General features: G+C 54.4%; 1 protein-coding gene across 1 annotated transcript in view; it reads right to left on the bottom strand.

Moving 5' to 3' along the window:
* Window positions 1–2,253: 2,253 nt before the first annotated feature.
* LOC147706847 (exportin-5-like) overlaps window positions 2,254–24,361 on the bottom strand; it is a 2,027,127-nt gene continuing 2,005,019 nt past the window's right edge. The window contains exon 32 of the mRNA XM_086926003.1: window positions 2,254–3,139. Within this exon, the coding sequence (XP_086782129.1) occupies window positions 2,720–3,139 (420 nt within the window). The 3' untranslated portion in view covers window positions 2,254–2,719. The remainder of the gene's footprint in view (window positions 3,140–24,361) is intronic.

Raw genomic sequence — 24,361 nt, 5'->3', positions numbered from 1 at the left:
CGCTCGAGGGCCCCCTTGGCCAAGAGGGCAGCGACTTCCTGTTGGAGAAGCGCAAAGTGATTCCCCGACATGCGGTGGAACTGAGGTGGCATGGCTGGGGGACAGACTTGAAGGGGAGGGAGTAGCCCCTTCGGAGGATTTGCAGCACCCACCTGTCCGAAGTGACAGAACGCCAGTGGCGGAGGTTATGGCGAATCCTGCCACTCACTGGCTTGGGGTGCACCCCAAATCTCGGACTAGGAAGGCTTTGAAGTGGATGCTGCGGGAACAGAGGTGGACTGACCCACACGCTGGCTCCCTGTCCCGCCGTGGCGGGAACCACGTCCGCGCTGAGGTTGGTTCTGCACAGGATTCAGGCTGAACGAACGTGTTGGGGCGCCCCTTCCGTGGCCACGAAAGGAACGAAAAGCAGACGTGGCCGGGCACGTGGTGGAAAGACCCAAGGACTTGGCCGTAGCCCGCGAGTCCTTATAACGCTCCAGCGCACTATCTGCCTTATTGCCAAACAGGCGGTACCATCAAAAGGCATGTCCATAAGGGAACTCTGAACATCCCTAGAAAACCCTGTGGACCGTAACCAGAAGTGGCGACTGAGGACAACTGTGGTGGTAATTGTCCAGCCCACACCCGATGGAAAACTTTGCTGCATCTTTCTCCTCAGCCACAGCTTGGGAAAGCACTGACTGAACTTGCCCTGGACACTGATGCAGCGTCTGCGCAACCGTGTCCCACACAGCGTGAGAGTAACGGCTGTCGGGGAAGGCACAGGCGAATAAAAATGGTCCAACGGCGCATATTCAGCTCCATATTCAAGTTAGGGTCCCAACCTGGAGCAAAGTTGTACGGAAACCTCGGCAAGGGCGGAAGTGGAACCAACGGAACCCATTGCGGCACCAGGAATGGAGCCGCGGGAGGCGCCAGGTCCAGTAAAGAACCTTGCTGCACCGGGGCTGGAGCCACAGGTGGAGGACCTTGCGGTGCCGGGGCCGGCGGTGAAGGACTTTCCTGCACCAGGGCCAGACCCGCTGGCAATAAGGGAGGGCCCTCAGGTGGGACTGCGGGGCCCAAAGACGCATCCGCGGGAGCCCGAGGCCTGAAAAGGCGGTCCATGGCAGCAAGAAAATCTTGCACCTGGGCCGGAGTCGCCGATGGACCCGGGTAAGGTGGGTAGGCTGCGAGACTCACAGGCTCCAACGGAGCCGCGGGGAGGTACCCTCGGCCCCCTCGTCCGGAGACTGACAGGAGGACGTCGGAGAGCGTAAGCGATTCGTCGACTTGTTCTTATGACGTCTCTTACCCGATTCAGTGTGTGAAGACTTCGACCCCGAGGAGCGGCGATGATGGCACTGCCGTCGGTCCCTCGAGTGACCCTTGGACCTTGAACGACTGCCGGGCCTTCAGCAGCTTACGGGACCACTCCTGCAAGGCCTTCATAGCCATGGCCAGACAGTCGGAACATGACCAGGAGTCATGGTCGCGCTCAAGACAGTAGAGACAGATGCCATGGGGGATGGCCACAGACATCGTACTCCGACCGGCTCGCATGATTTAAACCCTGACAACCTTACGTGGCACCAGGAGTCAAAGATTTAAAAAAGTGGAGACTAAAGTCTCAAAAAAGTTAGTCAAAAAGTGACTAGGGTACGTGCTCTAACCAGTTGCGGAAAAAGAAAGAACCGTCGTCAGCGCGCATGGGTGGCGCCTAAGTAGTCTCCGTGACATCATCTCAGCGCATACGATTCCAGCAACGACGTGGACCCGCAAGACGCCACCTTCCCATGCGCAGGGGTACTGCTGACGAAAAACTTTCCGGATCCAGTCAGATGCCTGGGGATATTCTAAGGAAAGGAATCTACCGCTAACATGTCTCTTTCAGATGTGCTCCAGCAACTCAAAGGGAAGCTTAACCCTACTTTCAGTTTGGGAGCTATAAAAGTGAGGTGGATACAAGAGGAGCCAAATAGCCCCGGTTCTTTTCTTTTAAATTTTTCATGTACACAAAGTATATTGTACTATATTAAGGTGATAACATTAAATCTGACCCGTGGTCATTTACAGATTTATACTAGGAATAAGCATATATCATGTATAAATCAGTAATACAAATAATAATTCAGTCAAAATGTAAAAACAAACAAAGCACCTGTGCAGCACAAGGAGCAGATTTTTTCTTCTATCTCACATCACATTTTGCCTTGAATCATACCGTGGTACTCAAGGAGATCAACACTAGATGTTTCAACGCCAAAACAATTTGAGTGGTAGTTATTTAATTGGAAATTAACAAATGCATCACATAATAAAGACGCTACATACACAACTGAGATTAAACTTATGGGTTGCTTGTAGAAAAACCATGCAAGATGATAAACTTGAACAACATAACACAACATAACACAACCAAAGCACTGCTGATTTAGGAAATTGAAACTTCAGTTGTTTGTACTCTTGTTAACTTCTGGTGCTGCTGAATTACAGTAACTGCAGTTAGGGACCTACTCATAAATCAGTAAGATAAAAATGTTTTAAAATAACTGTACATTAATAGTTCAACCTTTGGGAGAGCATTGCATGTGTTTTTAACGTAACCATTTTTTCTATATAAAAACAGGTATTCAAATTGGAAAGACATGAATCATTTTCAGGGAGCACCAGTGAAAGAACCACTACTGGATGAGACTAGCTCTTGATTATGCTCAAGTGAAGTTAAACATTTTGTCTACCTAAAACGAACCTGAAAAAATGGTGGATTCCCCAAGAATGAGTGAAGCATCATTTGTGCATGTAATTGTATTGGAAGTGGCTCAATATTAGCAGGAGGCATTCTAAATCTATTCATGTCACAAAAACGTGGCTGGGTTGGCTCATAAATATTTGGTGGTGTGAATGGAGGTGGAACGTGCGATGGATTACTATATTGAGGTTCAAAAGTATTTGGTGGCATTATAGGAGGTGGAAGAGTCTCTGGAGGGCTGAAGGGAGTTTCGAAATGCTCGTGCTCACGAAGATGAGGTGGGAGAAGCTCTGGATTTGCAGGAGGTAAAACTTGCATTGTCACAATACTGGGTGGTGCAAATGTCTTCTGCTTTTTTGGAGGAGGTGGAACAATACCCATGCTGGGCTCCTCAGGCAAAGGTTTCTGCAAAGAGAAAGAAAAGACTATTGCTTACTTTTATACTGACACTCGATATTCGACCTCTCAAGGTAACAGACTAAGCAGTCCCTTTTGATACCACAAATTGCATCTGCAAGGTTAATTCTAAAATAAATTATTTACCTTCGATAACATGCTTTCTGATGGATAAGTAATCTTTGCACAGACACGCCTTGTGAATTGTTCCCTGGCTTCAACAGGTTCTAGAAGATTTTAGGCAACTATAGTACATGGGCATCAAGTGCTGTTGCCGCACCAGCTGCAGATCCGCGTGATCTAATTTCTAGGAATAAACTAGTCCACGAGGGCACCAAATTGTACTGGTGAGATTAATTCTGCTTCTTTTTCCACCCTCTACAGAAGCCAGGATGGAAATAAAGTGGAGAAGTGTATAACTGACTTGGCCTCTGTAAGATGGATGGAAGGAGGAAGGGATAGGAGTCTATAGGGAAGGTCCGGTATCTAACGAACGAGTTGGTTACCTTCGGTAACAATGCATCTGGTAGAGACATAGTCTAGCCGCAGATTCCTTAACTTAGAATATCTGCGTTCCCCTGGACTTGGGGTACAGTCCTTCGGTCACTGCCTGTGACCCTATTCAATAGGGTTTGTAAATGCTTTTCCTCTGTTTAACAAATTTGATTAACAAATAACTCTTTTTCTTTGTTAGATATGTGTTTTTATTTCCTTATTCCATATTTCATTTTTCATTTCTCTTATTCATTATGAATCCAATGCATTTCGGCTTACTCAAGAAGTCTTCATCAGGGAATAGTTCTAAAAACAAAAATGCGGCCGTTTATACACAAGGCTATTTAACACCTTGGCTGCTGCTTGAATTTCCCCCCTGTGCTGGACAATGCAGGATAGGGTGTGGTCGTGACGGAAGCATTCCGTCATCAGCACAGCTCAACCGTGACTGATGACGGAATGGTTCCGTCACCAGCATCGAAGGGGTTAAGTAAAGTACTAATACATTCCACTACTTCATATGTATTGTCTAAATGTTGGTGATGGTATATCCTACTTGTAGGAGAGTAGGGTCTGCAATCCTATGATCACCCAGATTTTTTGCTTTTGTTTCACTGGTTTACGACTTTCTGGCTGTGGGCCTGCCAATCAGACCCACAGCCTGGCTGTTCTCTTTCTAAATTACCTCATGTACCCTAGGTGCATCTACCAATTGGTACTGGGCCACCTTATCAGACCCTGTAACTCAGGGCATAGGTGTACCCAGGGCTGCCAGGGGCTGCAGCATGTATTATGCCACCCCTGGCTGGCCTCCCAAATTTGACACAACTGGCTGCATGACAGCTGGGGCAAAGTCGTGTAATCACCCTTTGCTGTAGGTGTAGTATACCTATACCTAACCCTAAAATGGACACACAGATTCCTATCAGTCACTCCTATGGCAGGCCTTGACAATCCTGAAGGCAGAGTGCTTGGAATCGTGTGAGATGGTGCTCTGGCATGAGCTGAGCCTGTCTGCAGCTTGCGGAATCAAGTCCTAATAGCTGTTCCATGATATCGCATACCATATACTCTTAAGTGCATTATAATCCTCGCGGTTAAATGCTATCTTTGGTATTGCTTTATCAAAACATGTCGAGTAAGGTGTCATACGAATTGGAATACTAACCCCTCGCCAATTCTGGCGACGGGGTTAGCATTCCACCCTTCTCGAGGGACACGACATGTATGTAACTGTGAACCCCGGTTAAAGTTAACTGAAGCCTCAGCTCCACAAAATGGATGCTGCCACCACAGACACGAGTCTGACCCCCTGCAGCTGGGAGTCCTCCCAGTGAGGGGAGCCTGGACAAAGGGTTTCCTGTCAGGGGCGGTGCTAGCACCGTCCCAGACATGGTTTTGTGTATCCTGGGTAGGCAGGGCTTTTCAGGAAGGTGACTGCTGAGTGGCACCCCGGTGCTCACTACGCATAGGCCAGTCAGAACCAGTTCCAGGGGCACACCAGCCCCTGGCCTGGGGAAGTCCGGCAGGGGAGAGGGGTGTAACCACCCCCCTCCTGGTCCCACCCATAGGCAGGACCTAGTCACCGGGTCAGCCCCCTTTTTTAGTATAAAGATAGGAGCGGGCCCCCTGTTCAAATTAGATCATCTTTGGAATCAAGATACCACTTTCTTCGAAAGGACTTCACGATTTCTTCTTCAAGATTCTCCCTTGTGGCTAAGGAGTAGTCACCCTGCATCAAGCGGGCACCATCCTAAGAACACTGCGGTCTGCTGCAAGTCCTTCATCACGAATCCGACGACCCAGCTCGACGAGACCCGGCTTCCCTGGCACCTCTGACCTCTACTCACCTCTACAGCTAAGCTGAGAACCGTGAGTGCGACGAGACCTCGAGGGACCGACGATCGCCAAGACTGCACGACGAACAAGTTACTTACCTTCGGTAACGATATATCTGTAAGAAACATTAGTTAGTGTTAGATTCCTTACCTTAGAATATCCCCAGGCGTCAGTCTGGATCCGGAAACTTTTGCGTAGCAGTACCCCTGCGCGTCGGTAGGCGTCGTCTGCAGGCGTCCCCTGCGGCTCCGCGTCCGTCGTCGGCGTCGTGCGCCGTGATGACGTCGCTGGAGTACATAGACGCCGCCTCCGCGCGCTGACGTCAGTTCTTTGCACACAGCTTTTCCGCGCCAGGAGACGCAGAGCCATGAGAGAACCAACACTGGTGCCATGTACAAACTAGGGCCCTGAAAGGGATGACCTTAACCCTAGGTATCAGTTCGCAGAACGGGGAGGATGGGTGGGTTCGGTAAGGAATCTAACACTAACTAATGTTTCTTACAGATATATCGTTACCGAAGGTAAGTAACTTGTTCATCTGAAAGAAACACGTTAGTGTTAGATTCCTTACCTTAGAATACATACCCCAGCAATACCAACCCCGGTGGTGGGTCTGCGAACCAATACAAAACTACACCAGAAAGTCCTGGAGGACAGAACGGCCAAAGAAGCCATCCCTCCGGACTTGACTGTCCAGGCAGTAGTGCCTCGCAAAGGTGTGCAGCGAGGCCCACGTAGCCGCCTGGCAAATGTCCTGCAAGGGGACTCCCCGGCCCAGGGCAGTAGTAGCCGCCGTGGCCCGAGTGGAATGGGCCCTCAGCCCAACAGGAGGCTCCTTCCGAGCCAAAGAGTAGCACGCTTTGATGCAGAGGACGACCCATCGAGAGATGGTTCGTTCACAAACCGCCCGTCCCTTCTTCGCACCCACGTAGCCAACAAACAGTTGGTCATCCACCCGGAACTGGCGTGTGCGATCCATGTAAAATGAAAGCGCACGTTTTGGGTCCAGACGATGGAGCCGCTCTTCATCCTTTGAAGGATGCGGAGGCGGGAAGAAGGAAGGGAGGGTGATGGACTGCCCGATGTGAAAGGCCGAAACAACCTTGGGCAGGAAAGAAGGTCTAGTCCGCAGAACCACCTTGTCAGGATGAATGGACAGGAAAGGAGGTTGGACAGAAAGAGCCTGGAGCTCACTCACCCTCCTGGCAGAGGTGATGGCAACCAGGAAAGCCGTCTTTAAAGTCAGGAGACGGAGAGGGCAAGAATGAAGGGGCTCAAAGGGAGCACACATCAGGAAAGTTAGAACCAGGTTCAAATCCCACTGAGGCATCACAAACGGAACAGGTGGAAACATGTGAGTGATGCCTTTCAAGAATCGAGTTACAATCGGGGATTTGAACAAAGAAGGCTGATCAGGAAGCCTCAAAAAGGCTGAAAGGGCAGAAAGGTAGCCCTTGATAGTGCCCAGAGCAGAGCCCTGCTGGGCAAGAGAAAGAAGAAACAGAAGAACCTCCGAAAGAGGGGCAGAAAGAGGATCCACAGCCTTTGCTGTGCACCATGCCACAAATCTGTTCCACCGACAGGCGTATACCGACTTAGTGGAGGGACGCCTGGCTGCCAGAATAACATCACAGACTTCAGGAGGCAAGTCAAATGGCCTCAACTGCCGCCGCTCAATCTCCAAGCATGGAGGTGGAGACTGGACAGGTTCGGGTGGAGGACCGTCCCCTGCTGCTGCGACAGAAGGTCCTCCTGAAGGGGCAGGCGGATCGGGGGACCGACTGACATGCTGAGTAGCTCGGGATACCAGTACCTTCGAGCCCAGTCTGGAGCCACAAGGATAACTTGGGCCCGGTCGCGCCTGATCTTCTTCAGCACTCTGGGCAGAAGTGGTATAGGCGGAAAGGCGTATAACAGACCGCAACTCCACTCGCGCCGAAAGGCGTCGCCGTGCGAGTGCCGTCTTGGAAACTCCAACGCGCAGAACTGATGACATTGCGCGTTCTCTTCTGTGGCGAATAGATCTAACCAAGGCTCTCCCCATTGCAGAAAGATGCCTTGCGCCACGTCCGAGTTCAGACGCCATTCGTGATCCATCGAGCACCGACGGCTGAGTTCGTCCGCCCTGGCGTTCAGAGAACCCGCCAGGTGTTGAACCGTCAGAGTCACGCCCTGACGTTCCAGCCATTGCCAGAGGCGCAGAGCCTCCTGGCAAAGGGTCCACGACCCCACTCCGCCCTGTTTGTTGCAGTACCACATGGCGGTGGTGTTGTCGGTGAACACCTGCACTACACTCCCGTTGACAAAGGGGAGGAATGCCTTCAGTGCCAGACGAATCGCCCGCAGCTCCAACAGATTGATATGGAGCCGGGACTCCGCCGGAGACCAGATGCCTCTGATCTCTGCCTCTCCCAAGTGGCCACCCCAGCCCTGGAGGGACGCATCCGTCACGACAACGTGCTCCGGTTGGGGAAGGGAGAGGGACTTGCCCCTGACCCAATCGCGGTCCGTAAGCCACCACTGCAGTTGTCTCGCAGTGCCCTCCGAGATCAAGACGTGGTCGGACAAGTTGCCCTGATGCTGGGCCCACTGAAACTTCAGGTCCCACTGCAGAGCCCGCATCCGCCACCTGGCGTGATGCACCAGAAGGATGCAGGAAGCCATCAGTCCCAGCAGCCGCAGCGTCAACCTGACCGAGACTCGGGATAGCGGCTGAAAGATGGGAATCAAAGCCTGAATATCCCGAACCCGCCGTTCCGGAGGATAAACCCGAAACTGCGCCGAGTCCAGAACCGCTCCGATGAAAAGGAGCTTTTGAGAGGGACACAGGTGTGATTTCGGCACGTTGATGGAGAACCCCAGGTCGTGCAAGAGGTCTGCCGTCATCTGAAGGTGGTGGACGACTGTCTGGGGCGAGCCCGCCTTCAACAACCAGTCGTCTAGGTAGGGGAAGACTGAAACCCCCAACCTGCGCAGATGGGCTGCGACCACCGCCATCACCTTTGTGAACACCCGTGGGGCGCTGGTAAGGCCGAAGGGGAGCACGATAAACTGAAAGTGCTCCTGGCCTACCGTGAACCGCAGGTAACGCCGGTGGGCCGGCAGGACGGGGATGTGAAAATAGGCGTCCTGCAAGTCCAACGCTACCATCCAGTCTTGCGGGTCTAGAGCAGCCAAGACCTGAGCTAACGTCAACATCTTGAACTTCTCCTTCCGGAGGAAGCCGTTGACGTTCCTGAGATCCAAGATAGGACGTAGGCCCCCCTTGTCCTTCTTGGGCACCAGAAAGTAGTGGGAATAACAACCACGCCCTACTTCTGGCCCAGGAACGCGCTCGATGGCCCCCTTGGCCAAGAGGGCCGTAACTTCCTCCTGCAGAAGTGTCAAGTGGTCCCCCGACACACGGTGGTTCTGCGGTGGCATGGCTGGAGGAGAGGTCTCGAAGGGGAGGGAGTAGCCCCTTCGGACAATTTGCAGCACCCACCTGTCCGAAGTGATCGTGCGCCAGTGAGCGTGGTGATGGCGAACCCTGCCACCCACTGGCGTCACATGGGGCCGAAAGCACGGACTAGGAGGATTTTGGGGTAGATGCTGCGGGGGAAGGTGTGGTCTGACCCCGCCGTTGTCCCCGACCGCCACCACGGCGGTTTCCACGGCCGCCACCGCGTTGGAAGGATTGTTGCGGCGCGTGGCTGGCAGCACGTGTGGGGGCGCCCCTTCCTTGGCCACGAAAGGGACGAAACGAACCCGGTTGCTGACGCTGGGTCGAGAGACCCAAGGACTTGGCCGTGACCCTGGAGTCCTTGAAGCGTTCCAGCGCGTGGTCCGCTTTGTCACCGAACAGGTGACAGCCATCAAACGGCATGTCCATCAGGGTATTTTGGACATCAGCCGAAAAATTGGCGGATCTCAGCCAGGCGTGACGACGAATCGCCACCGTCGTAGACATAGCCCTGCCCAGCGAGCCGGTCGTATCAAGACCACACCGAATGGAATATTTCGCTGCATCCCGGCCCTCAGCTACAGCTTGACCGAGCTTTGCCCGCACCTCCATGGGGCATTCTGGCAGCAGCTCCGCGACCGTATCCCACACAGAGTGGGTGTAGCGGCCCAAGAGGCAGGCGGTGTTGCAAGACCGCAGGCCCAAACTAATGGACGAGAAGACCTTTTTGCCAAACTGGTCATACCTCTTGGATTCCCGGTCGGGCGGGGCCGACGGGAATGCGGACTGGGAGGTCGAGGCCTGGATCACCAGACTCTCAGGAGTGGGGTGGGTAGACAGGCACTTGGGGTCGTCCGGACAAGGACGGTGGCGCCTGGCCACGTTCCGATCAACAGGCGCACCTGAAGCGGGCCTGGACCACGTGCCCAACAGAACGTCAGACAAGGCTTCATTAAACGGCAGCAGAGGCTCCAAAGGGCACGACTGCGGTTTGAAGACCTCGGTGAGGATGTTAGGCCTCACGGCCGCGACGGGGAGCTCAAGGTTTAAGGCCTTGGCAGCCCTCATCAGCACCACAGAATAGGCAGCTCCCTCCACCGATGCCACGGTTGGAGGAGAGATCAAACCAGGGTTAGGGGAGTCGTCCAAACCACCGGCATCCCCCAAGTCACCTGTCCAGTCCGGGTCATACTGGCACTCGCGAGCCAGAGGGTCCTCGGACCCCTCCCAACCTTCACCGTACTCCTCATCCTCTCCGTATTCGGAGTCAATGATGAAGACCGGCTCCTCGGGGTTCATGGGCCCCATCGGCGCCGGGACCGGCGTCGATCGACGCCCGTCCGGCGCCGCGTCCGGCGTCGGAGAAGGTAAGGGGACGGCGCCGCCCGGAGCCGGCGCCGGAACCCCACCGCCGGCCGGAACCGGCAGCGGAGAACCGGCGCCGCGCGGGGGCGGCGTCGGGGGTAACCCCGATGGCAACGGCGCCGGGGAGGCCGGAAGACCAGCCGGCGCCGATCCCGAAGGCCCCTGCGGCGCCGGGGTCGGAGCCGTCGGCGGCGCCGGGGCCGGAGCACCCGACGGCGCCGAGGCAGGGACACCCGAACCGCCAGGGCCCCCAGACGGTAGCACTGGGCCCGAAGGCGCCGTAGGCCCCGTCGGAGAAGCGAGCGCCCTCATGGCCATGAGGAACGCCTCGATCTCCTCAGGCGTCGCGCCATGCCCAGGGACCGGAGGGTATGAGGCAGGCCGCGCCGGCGACTCTCGCGGAGCCGCGGGGATGGGGTCACCCGAGCCCCCGGCCGCATCGCGCGAGCGTCGGGGGGAGTCGGGGGTACGATGACGACGCCCCGACTTCTTGTGTTTCTTACCTGACGAGGATGACGAGTGGCGTCGACGAACAAGTTACTTACCTTCGGTAACGATATATCTGTAAGAAACATTAGTTAGTGTTAGATTCCTTACCTTAGAATATCCCCAGGCGTCAGTCTGGATCCGGAAACTTTTGCGTAGCAGTACCCCTGCGCGTCGGTAGGCGTCGTCTGCAGGCGTCCCCTGCGGCTCCGCGTCCGTCGTCGGCGTCGTGCGCCGTGATGACGTCGCTGGAGTACATAGACGCCGCCTCCGCGCGCTGACGTCAGTTCTTTGCACACAGCTTTTCCGCGCCAGGAGACGCAGAGCCATGAGAGAACCAACACTGGTGCCATGTACAAACTAGGGCCCTGAAAGGGATGACCTTAACCCCAGGTATCAGTTCGCAGAACGGGGAGGATGGGTGGGTTCGGTAAGGAATCTAACACTAACTAATGTTTCTTACAGATATATCGTTACCGAAGGTAAGTAACTTGTTCATCTGAAAGAAACACGTTAGTGTTAGATTCCTTACCTTAGAATACATACCCCAGCAATACCAACCCCGGTGGTGGGTCTGCGAACCAATACAAAACTACACCAGAAAGTCCTGGAGGACAGAACGGCCAAAGAAGCCATCCCTCCGGACTTGACTGTCCAGGCAGTAGTGCCTCGCAAAGGTGTGCAGCGAGGCCCACGTAGCCGCCTGGCAAATGTCCTGCAAGGGGACTCCCCGGCCCAGGGCAGTAGTAGCCGCCGTGGCCCGAGTGGAATGGGCCCTCAGCCCAACAGGAGGCTCCTTCCGAGCCAAAGAGTAGCACGCTTTGATGCAGAGGACGACCCATCGAGAGATGGTTCGTTTACAAACCGCCCGTCCCTTCTTCGCACCCACGTAGCCAACAAACAGTTGGTCATCCACCCGGAACTGGCGTGTGCGATCCATGTAAAATGAAAGCGCACGTTTTGGGTCCAGACGATGGAGCCGCTCTTCATCCTTTGAAGGATGCGGAGGCGGGAAGAAGGAAGGGAGGGTGATGGACTGCCCGATGTGAAAGGCCGAAACAACCTTGGGCAGGAAAGAAGGTCTAGTCCGCAGAACCACCTTGTCAGGATGAATGGACAGGAAAGGAGGTTGGACAGAAAGAGCCTGGAGCTCACTCACCCTCCTGGCAGAGGTGATGGCAACCAGGAAAGCCGTCTTTAAAGTCAGGAGACGGAGAGGGCAAGAATGAAGGGGCTCAAAGGGAGCACACATCAGGAAAGTTAGAACCAGGTTCAAATCCCACTGAGGCATCACAAACGGAACAGGTGGAAACATGTGAGTGATGCCTTTCAAGAATCGAGTTACAATCGGGGATTTGAACAAAGAAGGCTGATCAGGAAGCCTCAAAAAGGCTGAAAGGGCAGAAAGGTAGCCCTTGATAGTGCCCAGAGCAGAGCCCTGCTGGGCAAGAGAAAGAAGAAACAGAAGAACCTCCGAAAGAGGGGCAGAAAGAGGATCCACAGCCTTTGCTGTGCACCATGCCACAAATCTGTTCCACCGACAGGCGTATACCGACTTAGTGGAGGGACGCCTGGCTGCCAGAATAACATCACAGACTTCAGGAGGCAAGTCAAATGGCCTCAACTGCCGCCGCTCAATCTCCAAGCATGGAGGTGGAGACTGGACAGGTTCGGGTGGAGGACCGTCCCCTGCTGCTGCGACAGAAGGTCCTCCTGAAGGGGCAGGCGGATCGGGGGACCGACTGACATGCTGAGTAGCTCGGGATACCAGTACCTTCGAGCCCAGTCTGGAGCCACAAGGATAACTTGGGCCCGGTCGCGCCTGATCTTCTTCAGCACTCTGGGCAGAAGTGGTATAGGCGGAAAGGCGTATAACAGACCGCAACTCCACTCGCGCCGAAAGGCGTCGCCGTGCGAGTGCCGTCTTGGAAACTCCAACGCGCAGAACTGATGACATTGCGCGTTCTCTTCTGTGGCGAATAGATCTAACCAAGGCTCTCCCCATTGCAGAAAGATGCCTTGCGCCACGTCCGAGTTCAGACGCCATTCGTGATCCATCGAGCACCGACGGCTGAGTTCGTCCGCCCTGGCGTTCAGAGAACCCGCCAGGTGTTGAACCGTCAGAGTCACGCCCTGACGTTCCAGCCATTGCCAGAGGCGCAGAGCCTCCTGGCAAAGGGTCCACGACCCCACTCCGCCCTGTTTGTTGCAGTACCACATGGCGGTGGTGTTGTCGGTGAACACCTGCACTACACTCCCGTTGACAAAGGGGAGGAATGCCTTCAGTGCCAGACGAATCGCCCGCAGCTCCAACAGATTGATATGGAGCCGGGACTCCGCCGGAGACCAGATGCCTCTGATCTCTGCCTCTCCCAAGTGGCCACCCCAGCCCTGGAGGGACGCATCCGTCACGACAACGTGCTCCGGTTGGGGAAGGGAGAGGGACTTGCCCCTGACCCAATCGCGGTCCGTAAGCCACCACTGCAGTTGTCTCGCAGTGCCCTCCGAGATCAAGACGTGGTCGGACAAGTTGCCCTGATGCTGGGCCCACTGAAACTTCAGGTCCCACTGCAGAGCCCGCATCCGCCACCTGGCGTGATGCACCAGAAGGATGCAGGAAGCCATCAGTCCCAGCAGCCGCAGCGTCAACCTGACCGAGACTCGGGATAGCGGCTGAAAGATGGGAATCAAAGCCTGAATATCCCGAACCCGCCGTTCCGGAGGATAAACCCGAAACTGCGCCGAGTCCAGAACCGCTCCGATGAAAAGGAGCTTTTGAGAGGGACACAGGTGTGATTTCGGCACGTTGATGGAGAACCCCAGGTCGTGCAAGAGGTCTGCCGTCATCTGAAGGTGGTGGACGACTGTCTGGGGCGAGCCCGCCTTCAACAACCAGTCGTCTAGGTAGGGGAAGACTGAAACCCCCAACCTGCGCAGATGGGCTGCGACCACCGCCATCACCTTTGTGAACACCCGTGGGGCGCTGGTAAGGCCGAAGGGGAGCACGATAAACTGAAAGTGCTCCTGGCCTACCGTGAACCGCAGGTAACGCCGGTGGGCCGGCAGGACGGGGATGTGAAAATAGGCGTCCTGCAAGTCCAACGCTACCATCCAGTCTTGCGGGTCTAGAGCAGCCAAGACCTGAGCTAACGTCAACATCTTGAACTTCTCCTTCCGGAGGAAGCCGTTGACGTTCCTGAGATCCAAGATAGGACGTAGGCCCCCCTTGTCCTTCTTGGGCACCAGAAAGTAGTGGGAATAACAACCACGCCCTACTTCTGGCCCAGGAACGCGCTCGATGGCCCCCTTGGCCAAGAGGGCCGTAACTTCCTCCTGCAGAAGTGTCAAGTGGTCCCCCGACACACGGTGGTTCTGCGGTGGCATGGCTGGAGGAGAGGTCTCGAAGGGGAGGGAGTAGCCCCTTCGGACAATTTGCAGCACCCACCTGTCCGAAGTGATCGTGCGCCAGTGAGCGTGGTGATGGCGAACCCTGCCACCCACTGGCGTCACATGGGGCCGAAAGCACGGACTAGGAGGATTTTGGGGTAGATGCTGCGGGGGAAGGTGTGGTCTGACCCCGCCGTTGTCCCCGACCGCCACCACGGCGGTTTCCACGGCCGCCACCGCGTTGGAAGGATTGTTGCGGCGCGTGGCTGGCAGCACGTGTGGGGGCGCCCCTTCCTTGGCCACGAAAGGGACGAAACGAACCCGGTTGCTGACGCTGGGTCGAGAGACCCAAGGACTTGGCCGTGACCCTGGAGTCCTTGAAGCGTTCCAGCGCGTGGTCCGCTTTGTCACCGAACAGGTGACAGCCATCAAACGGCATGTCCATCAGGGTATTTTGGACATCAGCCGAAAAATTGGCGGATCTCAGCCAGGCGTGACGACGAATCGCCACCGTCGTAGACATAGCCCTGCCCAGCGAGTCGGTCGTATCAAGACCACACCGAATGGAATATTTCGCTGCATCCCGGCCCTCAGCTACAGCTTGACCGAGCTTTGCCCGCACCTCCATGGGGCATTCTGGCAGCAGCTCCGCGACCGTATCCCACACAGAGTGGGTGTAGCGGCCCAAGAGGCAGGCGGTGTTGCAAGACCGCAGGCCCAAACTAATGGACGAGAAGACCTTTTTGCCAAACTGGTCATACCTCTTGGATTCCCGGTCGGGCGGGGCCGACGGGAATGCGGACTGGGAGGTCGAGGCCTGGATCACCAGACTCTCAGGAGTGGGGTGGGTAGACAGGTACTTGGGGTCGTCCGGACAAGGACGGTGGCGCCTGGCCACGTTCCGATCAACAGGCGCACCTGAAGCGGGCCTGGACCACGTGCCCAACAGAACGTCAGACAAGGCTTCATTAAACGGCAGCAGAGGCTCCAAAGGGCACGACTGCGGTTTGAAGACCTCGGTGAGGATGTTAGGCCTCACGGCCGCGACGGGGAGCTCAAGGTTTAAGGCCTTGGCAGCCCTCATCAGCACCACAGAATAGGCAGCTCCCTCCACCGATGCCACGGTTGGAGGAGAGATCAAACCAGGGTTAGGGGAGTCGTCCAAACCACTGGCATCCCCCAAGTCACCTGTCCAGTCCGGGTCATACTGGCACTCGCGAGCCAGAGGGTCCTCGGACCCCTCCCAACCTTCACCGTACTCCTCATCCTCTCCGTATTCGGAGTCAATGATGAAGACCGGCTCCTCGGGGTTCATGGGCCCCATCGGCGCCGGGACCGGCGTCGATCGACGCCCGTCCGGCGCCGCGTCCGGCGTCGGAGAAGGTAAGGGGACGGCGCCGCCCGGAGCCGGCGCCGGAACCCCACCGCCGGCCGGAACCGGCAGCGGAGAACCGGCGCCGCGCGGGGGCGGCGTCGGGGGTAACCCCGATGGCAACGGCGCCGGGGAGGCCGGAAGACCAGCCGGCGCCGATCCCGAAGGCCCCTGCGGCGCCGGGGTCGGAGCCGTCGGCGGCGCCGGGGCCGGAGCACCCGACGGCGCCGAGGCAGGGACACCCGAACCGCCAGGGCCCCCAGACGGTAGCACTGGGCCCGAAGGCGCCGTAGGCCCCGTCGGAGAAGCGAGCGCCCTCATGGCCATGAGGAACGCCTCGATCTCCTCAGGCGTCGCGCCATGCCCAGGGACCGGAGGGTATGAGGCAGGCCGCGCCGGCGACTCTCGCGGAGCCGCGGGGATGGGGTCACCCGAGCCCCCGGCCGCATCGCGCGAGCGTCGGGGGGAGTCGGGGGTACGATGACGACGCCCCGACTTCTTGTGTTTCTTACCTGACGAGGATGACGAGTGGCGTCGACTTCCGGAGCGCCCGGCGCGGCTCCGCGACCGCTCCCTCGAACGCTCTCTCGACCTCCGGCCGGACCGGGACCGCTCCCGGTCCCGACGTGGGGCCGACACCCGGAGCTCCAGCAGCTTGCGGGACCGCTCCCGTCTAGCCTTGTTGGTAAGGGCCCGGCAGTCGACGCAGGATTCCACGTCGTGGTCGGGGCCCAGACACCGGAGGCAGAGGCGGTGATGGTCTGTGACCGACATCGTGCGCTCACAGCCATCGCAATTCTTAAATCCTGGCATCCTATCAGGCACAATAGTAGAAAAAGACAATCGAAAAAACTTGGTCAAAGACCGGAGTACTGCTCTTCAGATCTGCGTCCACTGGCGCGGAAAAAAGAAGAACTGACGTCAGCGCGCGGAGGCGGCGTCTATGTACTCCAGCGACGTCATCACGGCGCACGACGCCGACGACGGACGCGGAGCCGCAGGGGACGCCTGCAGACGACGCCTACCGACGCGCAGGGGTACTGCTACGCAAAAGTTTCCGGATCCAGACTGACGCCTGGGGATATTCTAAGGTAAGGAATCTAACACTAACGTGTTTCTTTCAGATTTCCGGAGCGCCCGGCGCGGCTCCGCGACCGCTCCCTCGAACGCTCTCTCGACCTCCGGCCGGACCGGGACCGCTCCCGGTCCCGACGTGGGGCCGACACCCGGAGCTCCAGCAGCTTGCGGGACCGCTCCCGTCTAGCCTTGTTGGTAAGGGCCCGGCAGTCGACGCAGGATTCCACGTCGTGGTCGGGGCCCAGACACCGGAGGCAGAGGCGGTGATGGTCTGTGACCGACATCGTGCGCTCACAGCCATCGCAATTCTTAAATCCTGGCATCCTATCAGGCACAATAGTAGAAAAAGACAATCGAAAAAACTTGGTCAAAGACCGGAGTACTGCTCTTCAGATCTGCGTCCACTGGCGCGGAAAAAAGAAGAACTGACGTCAGCGCGCGGAGGCGGCGTCTATGTACTCCAGCGACGTCATCACGGCGCACGACGCCGACGACGGACGCGGAGCCGCAGGGGACGCCTGCAGACGACGCCTACCGACGCGCAGGGGTACTGCTACGCAAAAGTTTCCGGATCCAGACTGACGCCTGGGGATATTCTAAGGTAAGGAATCTAACACTAACGTGTTTCTTTCAGATATCTTTACTACAAGCCCACCGTGTCCTCCACGAGTGAGTGCTTTGGGGTCCGAGAAGCCCCAACCCTGCGCAGCTCCAGCACCCAAGATCAGCCTCCCTGCATCTCCACGATCGGCGTGGGGCCCTTCTGCTGTTTGCTGTGCACCGCGTTGTTTGGCTACTAGCCGGCTGGCTTGTGGCCTTCTGAACGACGCCCGACGACAACTCTTCTGCTGGTCTGGTTGCTCCAGGCTGGCCCTTGCTTCCTTTTTCAAGAGAGGCACCCCGGACCCTCCTGGTCCACTCCAGACGCCATTTTAGGTCCACCGCGTGGGCTTGAATTTGCCAAGGCTTTGTTGCCCAATCCTGGGTCCAGCGACGCCGACAGCTTCCATCTTCGTGGGACAGCTCGATCCTCCATCCTGGTCGCCGACAACGCCTCCTGGTCCGTGAGATCTTCGAGTCAAGCGTCACCCACTCACCTAGTCGAGGTGGCTACCATCCGGTGCCCTCCTGGTGCCCACTGACTACTGGCTAGTAGTCTCGAACTTGGTCCCCTCTGCTTTCAGGTGTCATCCATCTTCCAGAACCAGGCTTGGATCCAACTGAACTTTCTTCACTGGTCACCGGCCAGCATCTTTTCTTCCGGCTCCTGGTCCGTCTACGAGGATTCCCGACGTCTTTTCAGACCTATGCAGCTGCAGCCCCTGGGCTAGGTAACTTCGGCATTTCGGTGCCCCAGCATAGCCTCACTATCCAAGGGTCAGAATCTACTTTCGTTTTCTCCCTACCAGGTCGGGTTCGCCCGAGAACACTAACTTTGCAAATTCTAGCTACCATAGACTTTTGTCCCGCATCTCGCGTGAGAGTGCACACACTGCACACGAGTCCCCTAGGCCTCCTAGAAGTGATCTAACGATTCCCTAGTCAAGTCCTAGCGATTCCAAAAGCTATTAGTACTGTACTTACCTGCTAGTAATTTCGCATTCCACTTTCAGAGTATATGGTTTTCCGTGCCCCTCGGGCATTTGTATATACTGTGCTAACTTAAGTATTTTTGTAAGAGTTTTGGTTTGTGCTTAGTACCCTGTCCTCATAAAGAGTACAGGGCTGTTGTGATCTTTAATAAATAACTGTTTATTTTCATAACACTTGTGTGGTGTCCTTTCACTTGGTGTTCAAGGGGTATATGTGGTATAACAGCTGGCTTAACACGCCCTCTCGAGTCTTTAGCCTTAGACTGCTCGTATCCACGCTACTAGGATAGCTGGTCTATAAGGTTGACTTACAACCAATCATCAATAAGGGTTGCTGGACTGATACATAGTGTTCACTAGAATAGTGAGCACTGCATATCAGGCCACCTTCTCACACTACTGTACCGTGAAAAGCTGATGACCTATTCAATATATGCGCTGCTTACGTCGGGCTGTGCTCCCCTTTGGAATACCTGTGATGTAATGGGACTCTGACGTCCATATCGAGCTTTGTTAAAAAAAAGTGATGCCGGACAAACAACAACGTGAACTTAAATCTACTGTGAACAACCCTAATGTTCTATTTCCTAATATCCACTTACTTTAGAAAAACGGTATGAATCGAACTAGTTTCATCGCGTCCTCTTTCCCGGGTCTGTAATCCTTCCCGGTACGTGCTTGATTACAAGCGTGCCGGATAAGCGTGTAATGCCGGAAATGATGTTAGTGGTGCGGTAATTAACATAGGTGAAGGACTTAATAAGGGGCGCCATCTTTAAAGTACCGCTACTGTTATACTTATCCGTGTGTCTGGAGATATGTGAAATAAAGTGCTCAATATCCAGTTTACATAAACACCTACGTGAATGTTATAAGTCTATTACCATTGTAACGTACTATAAAAAACCTCCAATATCTAATGATTATCATCCTTCCTTAATAGCATTTAGTACATATTCTAAGTGGAATGAACCATACATTTGCATATATGAAACTTATATGAAAAAACCTACTAATGAGGGGAAACTCAAACATTCTGAAATTCTACAGATAACTAAATTCAACCCTATCATTCATTCCGTGAGGTTTGAGGGTCTCGAGGAAATAAATCCAAAAGTTCTCCCTTTTCAACAGTTATTGATTATTGTCCATTCCTTTAATGTTTTGGACCATCTCCAAAATTACAAAGCGCAATTGGCTGACAGTGTGCGATTTTTCCATGAAGTGATTAGCTACATTCGATTTTTCTGTCTTGTTTCTTATGTTTGATTTATGTTCATTTATTCTAGTTTTTAATTTTCTTGCAGTTTTTCCAACATATCCATAGCCACAGGGGCACTTCAATAAGTAAATTACGTTCTTCGTTTCGCATGTGGCTGAAACCTTTAGTTTGATGCCGTTACCTTTTCTAGGGTGTGTTATTGTGGCTCCTCTCAATATATTATTGCAATTATAACACAGAACTGTTCCACTATATTCCACCTTTTCCTGTGTGCTGTTTGTTTTGAGGATCTCACCCACGTTTCTTGCTCTTTGATAAGCAAATATTGGCATCTCCGAGAAAATGTTATGTTAATGTTAGCGCAGTCAACCTCCAGACGATGAAGCTCTAAGGAGAGCAGAAAGCAATGGGAGGCAAAGGCAGTAGAAGCCGTAAAGAACAGTACGGAAGACCCCTTTATATATACTGGGTTGAGAGAAAGAACCACAAGCCAGATGCTCGTGGAGAAGTGAGAGTTCATACGTCGAAAGAAGATGAACCAACCCAGAATGTGAAAGATTCACAGGATCCGAACTGTTGAAAGAAGCAAACAATTACGAGTCGACCAAGAAAGTAGTGTCAAAAAACACTGTGGCACCTGTACTTGCAAGGCAAGTGGAACAGCAGAGGCAACAGGGAAACCCTTACCCCGCAAGTGCCAGCATGGAGAAGAAACCACATATCACACATGATGGAGTAAAAGGAAGGCCATGACTTAGCAAGAAGTGTAGCTCAACCGAAGGACCGAAAAGATCGCTGGGCGCAGAATGCCAACCACAGCCAAGTGTAAAGAGATGGCAGCTGGTATAACAGAGACATAGTACGCCGGTCCAATATGCACAACAGCAAAAAGGAGCTTTGTTGAAACCGGCACCAGCAAGCCACGAGTGACCGCAGTGGCAGAATGCCAGTCTATGCCCACTAAATGCTGACAGTCAGAAACAGAAGACACGCCGGCCTAGGCGATGTTTCCATAATATGTGAAGGCGATACCAAAGGGGCCTGGACAATTCCGATGAGGCACAGGGTCAGACTGATTTGCATATGGCCATGTCTGAACTGGGGTGGTGGAGTGAGCTAAAGAATGATGGATTAAACCCACATCAGTTGTCTGGGGGTGAGTGTTTGATTTGCTCAAATGCTCCGTCCATCATCCCCTATGGTCTCTCTTTGTTCGCCCTAAGTTGTCAGGGTATGCCCAAACGTGGGTCCCTTGCTCACTTTGCCACTGGATTCAAGATAGTCTGGCTGATGAGGGTTATGAACCCGAAACCGGTCCCAGGATGCTTGTTTCCGATCCAGGGAAGACATGGCTTTGCAGTTCAGGCTAGACTGTTCCCATGAGGCACAGAGTCAGACTGATTTGCATATGGCCATGTCTGAACTGGGGTGGTGGAGTGAGCTAAAGAATGATGATGGGTTAAACCCAGATCAGTTGACTGGGGGTGAGTGTTTGATTTGTTCAAACGCTCCGGCCATCATCCCCTTTGGTATCGCATAATATATGAAGGGGCAAAGACGAGTAGTTGCGTGTTAAAAACCACGAACGAAGACCGGAAGGGACCTAAGTATGCTAAGTGGACCTGGAGCCATACGAAGGAAGCAAAGACTTCCTGTAGGGTCATGTTGTAGCCTAAGGCACCTAATAGTAAGACGGCGAGAAGGCAATGGTACAAGAGGGGCACCAGCCAGCCGGGTACTATGTGAGCTGGTGGAACAAGCAGACCGGGGCAGGGACCACGGACGCTGTCTGAATGAAGGAGCCCGCAGGAATCTGCTCGGTAAGCAAACAGAGCAGATCCATAGCAGGAATAAAAACATTGAAATTGTGACCCAACAAGAGTCCAGAGTATGCTGAACATACTCGCAGAGATGTGTAAATTGGGTAGGACAACGTCCAGAGCAGTAACCCATGCTCCCTGCCGAAGCGGAACAACCGCCCCCTGCAAGACAGATTAGGAGAAGAACAAGTCATTGTCATGGCTGAAGTGAGGACAATTAAAAGTTCCCGGGGACCCTAAGCAGTGATTTCGAAGGAAAATAGGCCCTTGGAGGGTACACAGTATGAAGACAGCATGGGAACACCCATACTTCAAAAGCAGGGAATATGGACATCGCCGTAGCTCAAGCGGTCAAAGAGAGTTTATGACCATGGACAACAGAGTACAACTGCTGAACCACTCGCTTGGAGAACGAACAAGAAGGGGTGTTATGTCCAAGAGGAGGAACAACAACCATGAGAACGCAGCATAGCGGAAAATAAGATGCCTTGTAGCGAAAAATTGTCTACAACCGGGTGTTTCAACAAAAAAACAGGAGACACCACACACAGCATGGAACCTATGTAAAATTCCGATGCAATACAGACAAGAGAAACCCAACATGCAAGAAGCAAGTTACACTAGGAACTCTGTAGGAATGGACAAGTGACTCCTAGAAGAATGTGTGTTCGGAGACTCCATAGGAGAATACCAAGGCAATGGCAGAACCAAATGCTATGAATACCCCACATAGGGTAAGGCAAATCCCCAGCAGGAGTGTCCTCTTGGACGAGGCACAGTCAGAGGACTTAAATACGAAAGCAGCCAAACGGCTGTACTGAACGAACAGATAAAGGGCTAACAGCCATGAACATTAACCGGCTACTAAAATCCAACCTGTGCATTAAGTTGTGCACCGGAAAATAATGCAGAAATAGAGCCACAAGATTTATCTCAGCCCTGATAAGAGACGGGAGATCGATGAATCAGTGTGGCAGTCAAACAGATCTACTCCATTAAATGAAACAACCCTGAGGGCATCCCGATCATGATCCAGGAAGCGACTGTCACGCAGCCAAGAATGGCGGTGTAAAGCCACAGCGATAGCCCGGACCCGTCCCATAGAGTCAGTGGCATCCAGAGAGGAGGTAATGGAAAATTGTGCCATGGTCCTGCCATGCAGAAGAAGGAGTAGCAACCCTATCCGTGGCCCTTCTGGTATAGAAGAGAGAAGGTGGGCAACTGAGTCCCAAAGAGCGGAGGATGCGCAGGCGAAAACACAGGCCGTATTCAAAGCCTGAACGATTGCGCTAGCAGAGGCGAAAAGCCTGTGACCACAATCATCCAGCCACCAAGATTCACTGGTGGGAGGTAATAACGGTAAAGATGGTGAGAACTCCAAACTAAAAGCTGCCTGAACAACCCTGCCCTGAGCAGTTGGATGAAGAGACAGAGAGAGGATCACCTGGAGCAGGGTGGTGCCTACGAGCAATAGTGCGCTCAACGGGTCACCAGAAGCTGGCCTCGACCAAGTGCCACGGAGGATGTCAAGAAGCGAATCCCTGAAAGACAGCAAAGGTTCAACCTCAACAGGCTCCAAATGGAGCAGATCCATTAAAGGATTAGAAAGTAACTGCACCAGAGGAAGCTGAAAGCCAAGCACATTAGCTGCCCCATAAATAGTGCGTGCAAAGGCAGCACTGGATTCATCTGCTACCGTGTAGGTGACAAATTGTCAGTTGGGGATGGTTGCAGGCTAATCCTACCACAGGACATGAGAAGGGGAGCAGCCGGAGACTGACCCGAAGGCCAGATGACTCAGGGTACTTGCACCTTGGCCCCTTCGTCAGGGGAGTCCAGGGAGACATCATGCTCCAAATGAGGAGGTAGAAGTGAAAGCAGCGGCGTCGACGGATGTCGCAGTGAACTATTGCCAGCACAGGAGTCAGGGGGAGCAACCACGAAGGTAGGCGGGCTCGACGCCAGCGTCGATTGACGTCGTATCAGAGTTGCCTGGACGTCGGCGACCTCAACAGAGAATTTTACAGACGCCGATCCCACAGCATTGGATGCTGGAGCCGGTGTCGAGCCTGGTGTAGTACCCGGCGTTGACCTGGGCGTCGCCTCCTCCGACGATACAGGTAGCCGCACCGGACTATGCGCTGACTGACGGGGTTGGTTGGGTCCTGGGCCCTGGCTTGGTGGCCTCGCTTCGGCATCGAGTCGACACACACAGACGGTGCTGGGGAAACGTCCGCAGAGGAGGACCCGGCAAGAGTGCCTGCAACCTCTCTGGGACCCTAAGGCACCAGGGAGAGGGGGCGACTTGAAACAAGCCTGTAGCGCCTTACAATACGCCTCCATTTGGGCACATGTCGCCCCAACACCCGGAATGGGTGAATAAAGAGGGTGAGGCTGCCATGCATTTTTACCCATCTCAATGCGAGAGGAATGGGCGGCAGCAGCATGGGCAGCAGAAGAGGAACTCCGTAAGCGACGCCTGTGCTTACGCTTACCTGTAGTCGCACGTCAGTCGCAGGAGCCACCACGGGAACTAGCCTGAGTTCGAGAAGAGGAGCTGCGACGGGAGGGAGCCGGACCAGACACCCGAGCGGCCAGCAACTTCATGTGATGCTCCCTCAAGGACTTAGGCTTCATCGGCTGACAGGCGTCACAGTCCTTAGAGTCGTGGTGCATGCCTAGGCACCACATACAAATGAGGTGCGGGTCAGTCCCAGACATCTGACACGCACAGGCTGTAATGCCGGAAGGCATTGAGCACTGTTCCACTCGAAACCAAAGCGCTGAGAAGGCCCAAAAACCCGGCCAAGGAACTGCTGGTTTTCCAGGATCCGCGCTCAGACGCGGAAAAGAAGAAAACTGATATCAGCGTGCTGGCGGGGGAAGGGGGATAAAGGGGGGGGGGGCATATATGGGTCCACTAATGTTATGTCCGTGGACGACGTCGTCAGGGCCGAGCCGCCCCCCGGATTGCAGAGGTGCTGTTGCGGAAAGTTTTCCGGATCCAGTCTGATGCCTGGGGATATTCTAAGTTAAGGAATCTGCGGCTAGATGTCTCTATCAGATAGAAAAGCACAAGTTACTTGCCTTCGGTAACAATATATCTGTAAGAAACAGTAGTTAGTATTAGATTC

Source organism: Lissotriton vulgaris, chromosome 6, assembly GCF_964263255.1.
Source record: "Lissotriton vulgaris chromosome 6, aLisVul1.2, whole genome shotgun sequence".
NCBI classification, from domain to species: domain Eukaryota; kingdom Metazoa; phylum Chordata; class Amphibia; order Caudata; family Salamandridae; genus Lissotriton; species Lissotriton vulgaris.
The sequence above is the reverse complement of the archived record's forward strand: the minus strand, read 5'-3'. Positions and strand labels throughout refer to the sequence as shown.